The 14,912-nt window shown below is 46.5% G+C and overlaps 1 protein-coding gene across 1 annotated transcript in view; it reads right to left on the bottom strand.

Moving 5' to 3' along the window:
- The window catches only part of KMT2C (lysine methyltransferase 2C), a 205,659-nt gene that overhangs the window by 140,455 nt on the left and 50,292 nt on the right, over positions 1–14,912 (bottom strand). Inside the window, exon 3 of the mRNA XM_025039018.1 lies at positions 1,330–1,480. Coding sequence (XP_024894786.1) covers positions 1,330–1,480 — 151 coding nt within the window. The remainder of the gene's footprint in view (positions 1–1,329; positions 1,481–14,912) is intronic.

The raw sequence follows: 14,912 nt of genomic DNA, 5'->3' as shown, positions 1-14,912 counted from the left end.
GAGGAGACACGTGTCACAAGCAGGACACCAGGGAAGGCCTCTCCGGCAGGCGAGCCATACGACAGAGGCCTGCAGTCCCAAACACACGACCCCCACGTGTCAGGAGCCGCAAGGCCACCAGTGTGACAGCAGCACAAGAAATAACCAGTGACGTCAGAGACGTGGCCAGGCTAAGATCCTAACTCGCCGAACGTGGTATGGATTTGAAATTTCAAATATAATTTGAATATAACAGCCATAAAAGAGAGTCGAGGACAGGCCTGATTTGTGTTTTAAAACGCATTTTTGAAACTGTACTTAGAACCACCTGGATTGTGGAAAGTAAAGAGAAGCAGAGAGACCAGTGAAAAGGCTATTCCAGCCTGAAAATAACGGGCTTGGACAAAAGGAGTAGACAAGTTAGGAGGGCGAGGACTCGTCTGGGACATCCGCTAACGCTGAGCTACAGCGACAGAAATCGAGGATTAACTCAACAAGTTTTGGCGTAAGTAACTGGGCGAATACTGGGATTATTTACGAAAACGGAGAAACATGGGGAGAAGCTGTGGGGGTGGGGTCGGGCTCGATGGTGACTTTGGACATGTCACGGTGGGTGTCCGGCATCCTTCCAAGAAGAGATGTCAAGCAGACAGAGGGATGAGAAAGTCTGGAGGTCAGAGGGGTCAGCCGTGGGAACAGACGCGGCCCTGAGGGGGACACATGTGCTGGGACAGTGGGTGGAGAGACAGGCAGCCACGCAGGGGACTTCGCCGAGGACGCCTGCATCACCAAGGCGGGCGTCTCCACGGAGGCCGACCACGTGCCGGGGAGGGAGGTGGACCAAGGCGAAAGACAGACAGACTTCCAAGATGGGAGCAGTCACTGGTGGAGGATCTCGCCATTTCATTCACGTCTTTCGAATAAGGTTGAGAAGGGAAAGACGCCAAAGCGGAAGTACACACAGGGAGTTACAACGTCCTGCGTGTCCTTTTCAAAGAATAAAGACAGGGTGAGTTACCGGCATCTCAATGTGAGTTCACGGTCAACACCCGAAACGGCTCGCGTGCCAACGCACAGTCGCTTCGGACGGAAGAGCACCCGCGATGTCCCGATGTCCCCGCGACGTCGGCTCTGGGCAAGGGGCGGGGTGACACCTGGCCTGTCTGCGGTGCGCCCTGTCCCCGCCAGGCCACAGACGCACTCACCTCGACGGCACACAGAGCCGGCACCTCAGACTGAGAGCTACCAGGTGATGAAATTCCACCTGGATTTGCGCCCGCGCTGGCACGCCGAGCGTCCCCACGGCCAGCTGCTGCCGCGGCCCACAGCTGGCCGCGAGCATTCTCTAACCTGATCTTGGCTTCCACGCCGACGGAGACCAGGGAGCCGGCCGGCCCCTCGGACGCAGGCCGCTCGAGGACGGGCGCCCGCTGCCTGCCGCTGTCCGCGTCGGTGTCGGCGTCCGCGTCGGCGTCCTCTTCCGCAGACTGCTCTTTGATTTCTGCTCAACAGTGAACGAGAGAACACAGAGTCATTTTCGCCTGACGTGAGTCTTCGGTGAATTTACAAAGCACCCGTCGTGAAGGAGAAATAAACCAATGATACTACTTGACTAAAAAGGAAAAGTTTACGGACACAATTAATGCTATTATTTACGTTTATTCTCTATTGCAACTTGGTAATCAAATGACGTAAAACAAGGCACACTTTTCCTTGTCCCCAAATTACGACTGACTTGGAGAAGCTGCATCTCAGGAATAACTGTTGAGGGCTTACATTCAGCATTATAGCTGCTCGCCCAGAGAACACATGGATTTCAATGTGACTCATTAAAAAGAAGTTTCTTCACAGTTTATAAATTGAAATTATTAATTCAAAACAATCATTCCACCCTCTAATTATCAGCCATCGTAACGGCTAAATAATCGAAAAGAACACATCTTGACTCCGTCCCCAAGACTCCGAGCCCCAGCACCTCACACGCAGCTTCCAGGGAGGTGACCACAGGGGATTCCCGACACGGTCGCCCCGAAACCCCTCGACCCTTTACATCTCGGCCATGCTAGCAATCCATGCTCGTGGCTCGCCCCTCTTTCCTAGCCGTGCCTGGCCCTTCCCAACCACCAGGCCGACACCCACACGTGTGCACCTCGGTGCTCTGGGCCCTCCCGTCTGTCCTTCCTCCAGCTCCGCGCCTCACGTGCCTAGAACCTGGACGGCGGAGTGGCCGCGCTCCCCGCCTTCGCCTCAGCCCTCCCTTCCCTCCAGGCATCCATGGCTCCCACCACGGCCAGGGGCCACTCCACCAACCAGAGCTCGCAGACCTTAGGACATCCCTGACGTTCCCCCGGCACCCAGGGCTGCCCCCTCCCTCATGCAGCCCTCCACCGTCAGTAAGCAGGAGACACACGGGTTCCCACGGGTCGAGTGCCAGCTCTCCCAACACCCAGCTACACAGCTTTATGTAAAAATCACCTCGATGACCTCCGCTGGAGCGCACCAGGCTGCTGCGGAAGATGGCTCGGTCTGACACCTGTGAAGGACTTGGTTCTCGTCCGGCTTCCCACAGCCTCTTCTGGCTTAGAGGCCTCTAAAGCGACAGCCCTGACTCCTCTCTGGAGCCCCAGGCCCTGTCCTGACCGCACACGAGACGCGTCCAGCAGCCCAGACACCGACTTCCACACCAAATCTGATCTCTTACCGCTCAGGTCAGCACTGAGCCTGACCTCCCTCTTTCTGTGACCGCTGAAGTCTTCCAGATTCAAAATGAACTTTAGGGAACTATTTTGACAAATGAAAGATTCTGAGAACTAGTAATCATTTGGTTAGAAAAACTACAATTTTAAATCCTGTCAAATCATAAAGTTAATGGAGAGATGAGGAATCAAACAGATGGTTTGGATTCCCCTATTTAAAGTAACATGTTACTTTACTCGAAATAGAAAAGTTTTAACCATAAATTAAGTTCTTGGGGAGCCTATCATCATGGTGCCTGTCCTGTCTAACCCCAGCCACAAAACTAATAGAGAGCACCTACATTCAGATCTACAAATACAAACCACATCTGTATCAAAGAATAATTATAAATATCTTTGCACGTTACTACATTAAAATTTTGAATCTCTTTCTCATCAAAGACACCATGAACAAAATGGAAAAAACGTCGCAGACTGCAAGAAAGCACATGTAATCCGTACCCCCAAAAAGCCATTCGAGTCCAGAGCAGTAGATAACCCCACAGGTGCACACGACACCTGACCCTGCAGAAAAGGGACGAAGGACAAAAGCCCGCTCCCATCCCCCCTTCACTATCCGAGCTGTGGGCACGCGGCTGCTCTGCAGACCGTTTCCCAGCCCGCTCTGCACGGAAGCCCGGCCAGTCCGCACCCAGAGGACACGATCGGAAGTGACCACGTGGCTTCTGCGGCCCCTGAAAGGCGGTGGCTTGTCTGCACTAGACCACGTGCCCTCTCTCCCATGGACTGCACCGCGGACACGTCCGGCTCCCAGCGTCAGGGCAGCAGATGAGAGCGACACGCAGGGCGGAGGGGATAGGGAGGGGGAGCAGTGAGTCCTAAACACCCCCGGAGATGGGCGCCCCATGAGCCTGGGCCTCGCACTCGCAGAAACACTAAGCCTGAGAAAAGCTGACTGGTTCTGTCGAAGCTGCTGCCGTATGTGGGGGTCTCTGTCATCTAACCCATGCCCTCACGAACACAGACACGGGCCCCGGGTGTGGGAAAAACTTAAAATAAGTCAGGCGCTGGCAACGGCGCTAGCGAGGTTTGAAAACCACATGACTCTTTTTATGCCGCATCAAAATATTTGGTAGCTCCGTGACGTGCAGTCGCTTGGGAAGCAGACCAGGTGTCCGCAGAGGATGCGGCTCGAGGAAAAGCATCTGGAAAGAGCCAGAAGTTACGCTGTGCTGCCTGCCCGCTCGTGCCTTGACAGCCAAGGACAGAAAGCAACACAGATCTGCTAGAGAGACTCTATTTTACGCCGGGTATTATCGAATGACTATATATAAAAATACCTTTAAGGAACCATTTCATTTCCGCCCAGAGATGCCCAGAGCATGTGTGGAACATGCTTTTTTAATACCATTCCTATTACTAGGTAATGAAAAAGGGTCAGAGTTAACAGAAGAAATGAGAAATGGAAAGGAGGAAGGAGCAAGCCTCGGAAGCTTCCAGATGCTGAACCAAATGGAAGCCGGGTCCCATGTCATTGCCACGGCCTTCCCCTGGGAAGGCTGCTCTGAAAGCCAGCTCATGTGGCCTCTACCCCAAACCACGTTCCCTCCCAGAGAGGATGGCCTGTCCGCTTTTATTCTGTTATTCTTTTATTTTTGTCCCCCTCGAAGAAGATGCATAATACTTTTAGGATTTTTGGTTGTTGGTTTTGTTTCCTTTTGTTTTGCTAAAACTAAGGAGCAGCAAGCCGGAGAGCAGTGAGCCTCCCCCTCACTCTGAGATTAGACCTCAGCGGAAACAGCGAGGCTAAACACGGATGCTCATGACAGGCTGGTGGATTTCCAGGTCTGCGACCTTTCAAAATTAGGCTTCTCTGACTTCGGAGCGGGGAAAACAAGCTCAAAGCATAGACAATTTTTAGACGATTTTATTTTTTTAAGAAATGGGATTGGGAATAGGCCTAATCTACAAAGAGACAATATAAGGCCAGCTCTAAGACTGCCTTCTGTTCTCTCTCTACGCCCCCAGCTATCCATCGGCCCTGGTCCCAGCCAGGACCCGCTAAAGAACCTGCAAGGATTGGGGCTCTGGTTTTATCTCTGGTCTGAATTTTGTTGTTTGGGTCATTTGTTCTTTAAGGAATAAAGAACAATCCTAGGACTGCTTCCTAGGGAGAAGGTCCTGCCACAAAATAGAAAAAGAAAAAGGTATCCACAAACAGGTGAAATGATACAGAAAAACAGAAATCTATCTTTTTAACCGTCACTTTTCTTTCAGTAGACTAAGTTGGATCGTACCACCCGTCGGAGTCACGGCAGAACGATGACCCTGCTGTCTTCGTCTCTCTCCCTCCTCCTCGCCCAGGTCTTCAGAAGACTGCCAGAGTCTGGCGGCACAACGTGAAACCGAGTGCGCTGGCTGCAAACGGCGTCATCCTCATGTCCAGCCAGAGGTGTCATCCAGAGACGCCAACCAGAGATGCTCTGGATGAGAGGGCTGTGGACCCAGTGACAGCCAAGGCCCATTCTCGGTTAGCCACAGTTTACTAGTGAACACGCACTCCCGAATGCCACAGTTTACTAGTAAACACACACTCCCGAATGCCACAGTTTACTAGCGAACACGCACCCCCGAATGCCACAGTTTACTAGTGAACACGCACTCCCGAATGCCAGTTTCCTAGTGAACACGCACCCCCGAATGCCACAGTTTACTAGTGAACACGCACCCCCGAATGCCACTGTGGGCTTGCGCCTGAAGCCAGCGCGCCAACCTCTCAACTGAGGCAACGCCCCGGCCCGGCCGCCCTGCGCTGTGCAGAGCCGCTGTCTGTCTCGGAACGCGGCTCATGCGAACGCCTGGTCTAAAGCAGTGGAAACTGGGGCTCGCAGACACGTCTTACGTTTAATAAACTTAAAAAGAAAAAACCTCAGTCTTGTATTTTTCTTCGGTATGAAATGCCCAGTGTCTCTCGCTCCTCACTTTGAAACTGACCTGAGACACAGGCGATGCCACTTGGTGGGAAAACGTCTGGGGCCAGGGAGGTGCGAGTGACGGGAGAGGGGGCGCGACCTGAGGCCCCCACCTGTGCTCAACCCTCTAACACTCGGTGGCACGGGGGTGGCATGACTACACCACAGAACCGGACGATGCGCCAGGGGTTCCTGAGAGAACTGGAACCTCTGTGCCCGCCACTCAATGGCACCGCCTGAGCTGGGCAAATCTGGGGGGCACAAAGGTGACGGCGGACGCCGGTAAACTGTACCTAACCCCTGCCCTTACACAATGAGGCTCCGCCCCCACGGCTCTTCCTGAATCCTAAACAGTTGGTTCTATGACACAGAAAGTTTAAATTAATAGCAATGGCTACTTGCTGTGTTAGTTGAAATCAAAGAGTTGGGCTCAAATGGTCCAGAATTTGCATCCCAGCTCAGTCGTTTGCTAATAATGTGCGACTGGCAAATTACTTAACCTCATCTCAGTTTCAGTGGGCTAATTGTTTAAAAGACAGCTAATACCATCTAATGTAAAACTGTCTTTAGGATCAAAAAGATAATTATGTAAATAAACACTCAGCCCAGTGTCCTAAGTATATGTAGTGAAGTGTAGGTACGTGGTTGCTATTCTGATTGTCTACGTTCACAGAGTACATTCTAACTATTTGCTTTCCCAACTACTTAGTTATCACCCACTAGATACTGGCCTGTTTGACAGATCACACATTACTAAATTGTATTGTGGGAAGTAAAAGGAGTAAGGAGAACATTTATTTAGCCCCGCCTGGCCGTGTGCCAGGGAGTTAATCAATCATTACTGGACGATGATTTTTTTTTTTACCGAAGAAAATTTTGAGTAACTACGGTGTACCATAAATTCTATTCAAATAGTAGCCAGTATAAAAATAGAGTCAGGATCCCTATTCTTAATGGATCCAGTCAAGAGATGGCACGGTATCGGGCTGGAGCACGAATGTTAGAAATAAATTACCGTTCAAAGGCCACATTCTGAGGAACCATTTGCTGACTATCAGATGCAATCTGAAAGGGCAGAGTTTTCCTCTTACGTTTTAAGTGCTACCGAGTAAGAGTATAGGGGGAAACACTGACATCACAGCCGAGTTCATAGAAATCAAATACTCTGAATTTTGAACTGCTATAAAATTATTTCCTTCAGAGATTAAATAATTATTTGAAAAGGCTGTATGTGTCCTGTGGACGTATCCGGCAAACTCGCCATGACAGCATAACAGACTGTACGACGTCAAAGCCACGCCGGTGTCCGGTCACGGCCCCCTTTATCAGTGCCCAGTCCATTCTTTCCGAGCGCCGTATCTTTTAACGAATTTTTTTAAATGCATTGGATCTTGGAGGGAGAAATTACATCTTCATTTTTACTAACCTCTGAGACTTAGGTATCTAAATACCCATTTCGTTACGAATGTACGTGTAAGCAGAGTGCTATAGCAACACCTGTGGCCCTGACGCCAGCAGAAAGCGGATAATTTCTTATCACACTGCACGTTTGCAGATACCTCAAAATATCAGTTACCCTCAGCACTACTTCAAAATTACAGTAACTATTAAATTTTATAATTTAAGTGTAAATAAAAATGCTATGAAATTACGGATTTGGCTTTATACAATCGATAATATTTCCACATGACTACTGATCTTTGTAATCTTACGTATTTGATTTTATCCATTCTGAAAAAAATGCTGTTTGGAAAAGAGCTGGCTGAAGGGGCTGACGGTGCAGAAAAGCGCCATTCGCAGGAGAAGGCGCCCCCGAGCGGAGCGCCCCACGAAAGGGGACACTGAATCTGTGTCACAACCCAGAGCCGGTCACAAAAGCGGCACGATGGTGAACACGTGCACCCTGAACCACGTGCTACATCACACCGAGCCAGCAGGTAAATCTCAGAACACAAACGTACAGAATTGACAAAACACACCAAGAAAAATACACAAACTATTTTAAGTGGGCTAGCTTAGGATTTACCAATTCTGTTAGCCGGTGCTGGCATCTGTTTCCACTGCTCATGAAACAACAGGCATGCTTCCGCGCTTCAGACAACCACTAAGGACAGTAAGAATTCCTTTCCTCCCCTGACTCCCTCTACCTCCGCAGCATGGCAGCGCCTTCTCTCCCAGGCTATGAACAAAGCGTCTCTAAGAACGGAGCGGTCACGCTCGCCTCCGCCTCGACAGCGGCGGTCAGAAGCAAGCGGCGTTCCGACGGCTACGTTTCCGGATGCGCTTGTCTCTGACTGAACCTAGTGTACCCACTGCATCCAAAATGCGCTGCACCCAAGAGAAACAGCAAACATTTCATTCATCCTACCTTTATTCACTAAAATGTGAATACTGACTTATTAACGTAAGCAGTCACTACTTTCAGAGCATATAGACTTTAAAATGTAAGCAATATAAATAAAAATGTGAAACGTTGGTTTTCTCTAGGACTTATCACTTTTACGGCTAATTTATTCTCTTTATACTTATGCATAGTTCCATAAATTTTCACAAATACGCGTTAGTGTTATGATTTTTAACTTGACTTTTAAAAAATGCATGCACCAAGGATTAACAAATATACAATACTCACCAAGAACCTAAACGCACACTGACCTTAATTTAAATACTAATGGATAACAGTCAACTGCTCTCTGGATGCTGAATTTAGTTATTAAAAGTATTTCCTTTAGTTTTGCTATATAACTTTTTTTAAATGTGTTTTTAATGGATATTCACTGTCTACAATTAATTTAAAAAACTAAAACCAACATATTACGATATACATTTTCGCCATCTAATAAAAGCTATTTATAGCAATCCTAATCTCCTTCTGAGAAATGGATTTAGTTAGGCCTCAAAATTCAGTGCAAATAACATGAAAAGAATAAAGAAATATCTTCTTGGCTAACTTTTCAGTTCGTGTTCACTATGCCCTAGGCGATGTTACAAGTTAACTAACTAACATGCATTAACTCATGTAAACTTCACGGCCACCTTGTGAAGACAGCTGTCAGGTCTGGGATTTCACACTAACTAACAAGTCAGTCTATTACTGTTCCATAGACGCTGGCAGAAGACACGAGACTCGGGCTCCAAGACAAAGGACTCCATTACTCACTGCGCAGCAAGCAGCAGGAGCATGACGACATTGCTGTAAGTTCCCTTTGGGCCCCAAGTCTCATGGGAGAGACACCGTGAGCTCAAATAAACGCTTGCACTTGCAGAGAGCCGCAGCGTAAGAAAGGAAGAGAAGGCCGTGGGGAGGCCACTGCCTTTACAGCAAGCGCTGGAGGAGCCCGTCCTCTGTCCCAGGGGGAGATACGGCCTGCTTCTCCGAGGCTGCCCACCACAAACACAACCCTGAGAAGCGGCCCAGGCGAGGAGCAGTCAAGGCCCTCCGTTCTCGACTGGCATACAAGACGAGACAGGTAGGGCAGGAAAGACGCCTCCGTGAGCCTCTCCCACCAGGAGCCATTCTCGTCACCATTCCTCAGATGGGGAAGCGCGTGAGAGGTTACGGAACGCGGCTTAAGAGCGCAGAGCGTCGAGAAGCCTGGCTCCGGGGCCGAACCACCACTGTGCGGTGGCAGAGCGTAAAGCGTGTGAGCTGAAGTCAAGAAACTGAAGAAAACAAAGTAATCACAGAACGAAAAACGAGAGGAACCACACGAAGCAACAATAATAATTCGGAAAACAAGGCTGGTAATGTGGAGGGTGCGGAGAAAACACAGAATCGGAAACGCTGGACGGATGAGAGAAAACGAGTCAAGGGAGACAAACAACACATGCGACAGACGTGCACGATCATTACTACTGCGCAGAGAAACGACGACGAAATGGGCGAAAACACTCCAAGATTCTATGCAGGAAAACATTCTTAAAAGAAAGATTGAAATCTGCAGATCAAAGCAGCTCGACCAAAGCGGCAGAGGATGAATAAGCGGCCACCTGCCCCGGCCCTGAGCAGAGGAAGCAGATGAGAGGTAAGGAACGGGGGACGGGGGGCGCCTCTACAACCTGAGCGCGGCCCACGCAGGGAACCACGCGGCTGCCCCCCACCCCGGTATCCAGCCTGTGCTTCCGCCATGCAAGCCCCCGTCTCCAGGGAGCTCTCCCTACAGGGCTGGGAGCCCAGGATGGGGCTGCTTTTGAAACAGACTGGCTCAGAGACGGACGCGTGAACTAACTCCGTTTAACTGATGCAGAGACGCGCTCCTTCTGCTCGGAGACGGACAAGAAATCAAGCAGCACCCGAGACTGCAGGCCACCATCTTCCACCGAGGGGAGCCAGCCACCGAGTGAAGCTGACTCTAGAGAGAGAGAGAGAGAGAGAGAGACTCGTGGACACAAACAACCGTTCAGTGGTGAGCAGAGGGAAGGGTGAGGGCAGGGAGGCAGAGGAAGGCAAAGGGGTCAAATATATGGCGACGGAAGGAAATTCAACTTTGGATGGTGAACACACGATACAATATACATATGGTGTATTATTAAACTGTATACGTAAAACCTACATGGTTTTATTAACCAATGTCACCCCAATAAAGTTAATTAAAAAAACAAGGCAGGGATGCAAAGAAGCAGGCACTTTGTGACAACAGTGAGCCTGAATGAAGCCAACTCAAACCCATCTTAGCGCTGAACGTGACAGTATATGAACTTTTTTCTTAGAATCTGAGTTATCTTACTTTTAGTAACAATATCCTAGCTGACTGACTCTAATAAATCGATATTGAGTTTCATACATTATCCAATGAGACAACAGGGGGCTACACAGTCTGATCGAGTGCCCAGAAAACATTTACATGAACTAACCACACATTAGGATACAAAGAAAACTCCAGAGAGCGTCTCCTTCCACTCACTAATGGCAGTCTAGGTAATTTGGAACAACCCTCCCACTGAAGTCAGAAAAGAAAGCGACGTGAAACATTCTGAACAGCGAACAAGTCCTAAAAGCACCAGAAAACTGAAAGGCAGAAAACATCGCCCCACGAAACTTCAGGAGAGCAGGTGAGGACGGTGACTCCACGTTCGTGGCTGCATTTCCCCTGGGGGTGGCAAGGCTCCTGAGGAGGCGACAGATTCATGGATGGTCCTAGAAGTCTACAACCATCCAAGGACGGGGGTTCAAAGGTGGCAGGAGCCCCAAAGGGCTGGACATTACGAGTAAAAGAAATAAACCAGGACTGCCACACAGCTTTGAGTCACATGCTTAGAAAAGAAAACATGGCCGTGGCCTGGACCACGGTGGTCCGAGATAACTAGTGCCCCTCGGCACCTGCAAAAAAACCAAAGGAAAACCATCCTTGGAGGGAAAAAATCATCAGTATAGTTCTACAAATAAACTGCCAAGTACATTGTCCAGCACACAACTACAAGTCATCAGTAACACGAGGGGACACGATGACATCAGGGAGCATGGGCAGGAGCGACTGAAACTCCAGATGTGGGAACAATCAAACAAAAACTTTAGTCCAAATGCCAAAGGTAATAAAACTCAAGCATTAGAATTTTCAGGAGGAAAGTAGAAATCATAAAAAGTGATGTTGCCCACTTAAAAAATAAAGAAAATATAAAATATATTAAGTGGGTTCAACTGATATATACATAACAGAGTAGACAAAGCTAACAGGGCATAAGGGAGCTGGAAAGGTCTGTGTAGAATAAAGAGCAGAGACACGAAAGAAAACAAGACACGAAAGAAGTGACCAGGCCAGTGAGCGCTCAGAGGGCAGGAAGAATGAGCAAAAGCAATATCCGAATACGCAACAGCTGCGAATTTTCCAAAACCAACGAAGACTTCAAGAAATCTCAAGTCCCAAAATGTGAAGAGTACAAAACCAACACTATATCATCGAATTAGAAATTAATAACAAAAACAAAATCCACACAAATACTTGGAAATTTTTAAAAACTTTCTCAAGCATCTCACAAGTCAAAGGGGAGATCAAAACCCTAACTGCAAACCACTTAGAAAATAAGGACAATAAAAATAATTCCTATCCAAACCTAGAGAAAACACTAAAATCATGTGAAAAGACATCCAAGCCTTAAACATTTTGTTTTTTGGTTTAGTAATTAATGAAAATTAGCAAATTATACACTTACTCCTAAGTTTACATCCACCAAAATTTCTGCAACTAACATGATATAGTCAGTTTAGCAAGATTATGAAGTATGAGACAAACATACAAAAAAACCCTTGTTTTTATATATTAGCAATGTCCAATTAGAAACCAGTTTTTTCAACTGTATCATTTATAACAGCTCCCGAAGAAATGAAATAATTAGTATAACTCACAAAAAAATAGGATCTGCATACTGAAAATTACGAATCACCAAGGAACGATATCGAAGAAGCCCCAGACGGAGAAACATTCTAGGTCCATGAAAGGGATGCAGTAAAGCTGTCACTTCTCCCCCAACCGATGTACAGATTTAACACAATTTCCATTAAAACCCCAGCAGGATTATTTGTAAATAAAGACAAGATGATCCTAAAATGTATACGAAAGGACAAAGGAAAAATTGGCCAAAACAGTTTTGAAAAAGAAGAAAGTTGGTAGACTCGCACTTATATACAAACTGGCTTGTAAACAAAAACCTATACATGAATGTTCAGAGTTTTTTTTTCTTTTTTTTTTTTTTCTAGAGAGCCCCAAACTGGAAACCACCCAAATGTCTTTCTCTCAACAGGTGAATGGTTAAACAAGCTGTGGTCATCAATACAAAGTAAAACAACTCGGCAATAAAAAGGAACAATCAAATCCATCTGTAACAATCTGGATGAATCTAAAGGCATTAAGCGGAATGAAAGAAGCCAGCTTCAGAAGGTTACATGTTCATTTTACTTATTTGGAAATCTCAGAGACAAAATTATAACGACGGAGAACAAATCAGTGGTTGCCGAGGGTTAGTGAGGGGAAAAGATGTGACTTTAAACGGACAGCACGAAGGAGTTTTGGGGTGATGGAGAAAGCAAAACAAGGCCAAACAATAACTTCTTAGTTTGAAGGTGTCGTTTACCCTTGTGGTAAAATACGAAAGAAAGGATTCAAGCAAACGTTCGCCAACTCCTTTGGTGCTTGAGAATGGAACAGATGTGCCAGGGATAATCTGGGAAAAGTTCCCTCTAGCCGCAGCCTTGGAGAAACTAACAAACCAGGTAAAAGTTCTAATAAAAAACGTAAAGTTGGGCAGAGGACAGGATGGTAGTAAGCGGGAGCTGAAGGGTTGGGGACATGAGGAGAGGCTGGTCAAAGGGCTCAAAACTGCAGCTATAGGATAAACATGTCTAGAGATGTAATGTGCCAACGTGATGACGACAGCTAAAACTCTACTGAACGCTGGAAATCTGCTGGGAGAGTAGATTCCAGATAGAAAGAAAGCAGGAGAAGCTCTGTTAAGTTCAGACAAAGCAGACTTCCTAACAAGGGAAGTTATCAGGGGTAACGAGGGGCGTCCCATAATGATGAAGGGGTCAATGCCCCCAAAACACATCATAATCCTTCACACGTACGGACTAACGACGGAGTGTCACAACGACAGGAAGCGGAAATCGGCAGAGCTGCAAGGACAGGTACGTGAGTCCACTGTCATACATGGCGACGTGAACACTCATCTGTCAGAACCGGACCCGGCCGGCAAAGAATCTGTAAGGACATAGTTGAACTCAACATATCAGTCAACTGGATACAATGGACATGTACAGACTACTGCATCTAACACCAACAGACCACACACCCTGGGCCATAACACAGATTTAAAACAGGAGTCATACAATGTCTGCTCTCGGACCCCAATGGAATTAAACTAGAAATCAGTAACAGAATAACTGAAAAGTGCTAAAATATTCGGAGGTTAAACACCACACTTCTAAGTAACACGTGGATTCAAAAAAAAAAATATCGAGAGAAATTTTTAAATATTTTGAACTAAATCATAATGAAAATATAACATTAAAATTTGTGGGATGCAGTGAAAACAGAGCATTAAGGGGAATTTATAGCACTGAATGCATATCTTCGAGAAGAAGACCTAAAGTCAATCAGCCAACCTTCCACCCTGGAAATTAGAAAAAGAGCAAATTAAATCCAAAGTAAGCAGACAAAACAAACAAACAAACAAAAAAATCCAGTACAAATTAGAGAAGAAATCATTGAAAAACAGGAAATCAACAGTGGGGGGAAAAAAAAAATCGATGAAACCAAAAGCTGGTTCTTAGGGGAAAAAATCAAAATCAATAAGCTTCTATCCAGGTTGACTAAGAAAAAAATAGAGAAGACACAAATTACTATTGTCAGAAATTAAAAAGGAGACAGCACTATAGACAGCTTCCAAAACAGCACCAAGCCCAAATGGGTTCACTAGTGAATTCTACCAGACATGGAAGAAAGATATTCTCTACAATGTCTTCTGGAAGACAGAAACAGAGGGAATCCTTCGTAACTCATTTTATAAGGCCAGCATTACTCTAATACCCACCCTCAAAAAAAACAAAAATCAAAAAACAAAAAAATAGACAAAGATTATAAAGAAAAAGAAAGAAAAACTAGAGACCAATATCTCTAATAAACACAGATGCAAAAATCCTCAACAAAATATTAGCAAAGCAAATCCAACAATGTATAAAAAGAATTACATACCACAACCAAGTGGGATTTACCCCAGATATGCAAGGTTGGTTCAACACTGGAAAATCAATTAATGTGATCCATTGCATCAATAGACTAGAAAAGAAAAACTAGAAGATATCATCGATAGATGAGAAAAAAAATTTTTTTGGTAACATCCAACACCCATTCATGATTAAAAAAAAAAACCTCAATAAACTAGGAAGAGGGGAATTTCCTCCACTTGATAAAGGACCACTACACAGAGAAAAGTCCAGCCGATACCGCGTTCGATGGTGAGAAACTGGGAGCTCTCCCATTAAGACCAGAACGAAGAAGGGTGTGACCCGTCACCACGCCCTTCCAACTTCACACTGGAAGTTCCAGCTACTGCAATGATGCCAGGAAAGGAAAGAGAAGGCATACTGACTGGGAAGAAGGAAATAAACCCGTCTTTGTTTGCAGGTGTCCTGACCATCTACGTAGAAAATCTGAAAGAAACAAAATTAAAACTCCTGGAACTAATAAGCGATTATAGAAATGTTTCAGGATACAAGGGTAATTTACAAAGGTTAATTACTTTCCTATACACCAGCAATAAACAAGTGGAA

Source organism: Pteropus alecto, unplaced genomic scaffold (genome assembly GCF_000325575.1).
Source record: "Pteropus alecto unplaced genomic scaffold, ASM32557v1 scaffold48, whole genome shotgun sequence".
NCBI classification, from domain to species: domain Eukaryota; kingdom Metazoa; phylum Chordata; class Mammalia; order Chiroptera; family Pteropodidae; genus Pteropus; species Pteropus alecto.
The sequence above is the reverse complement of the archived record's forward strand: the minus strand, read 5'-3'. Positions and strand labels throughout refer to the sequence as shown.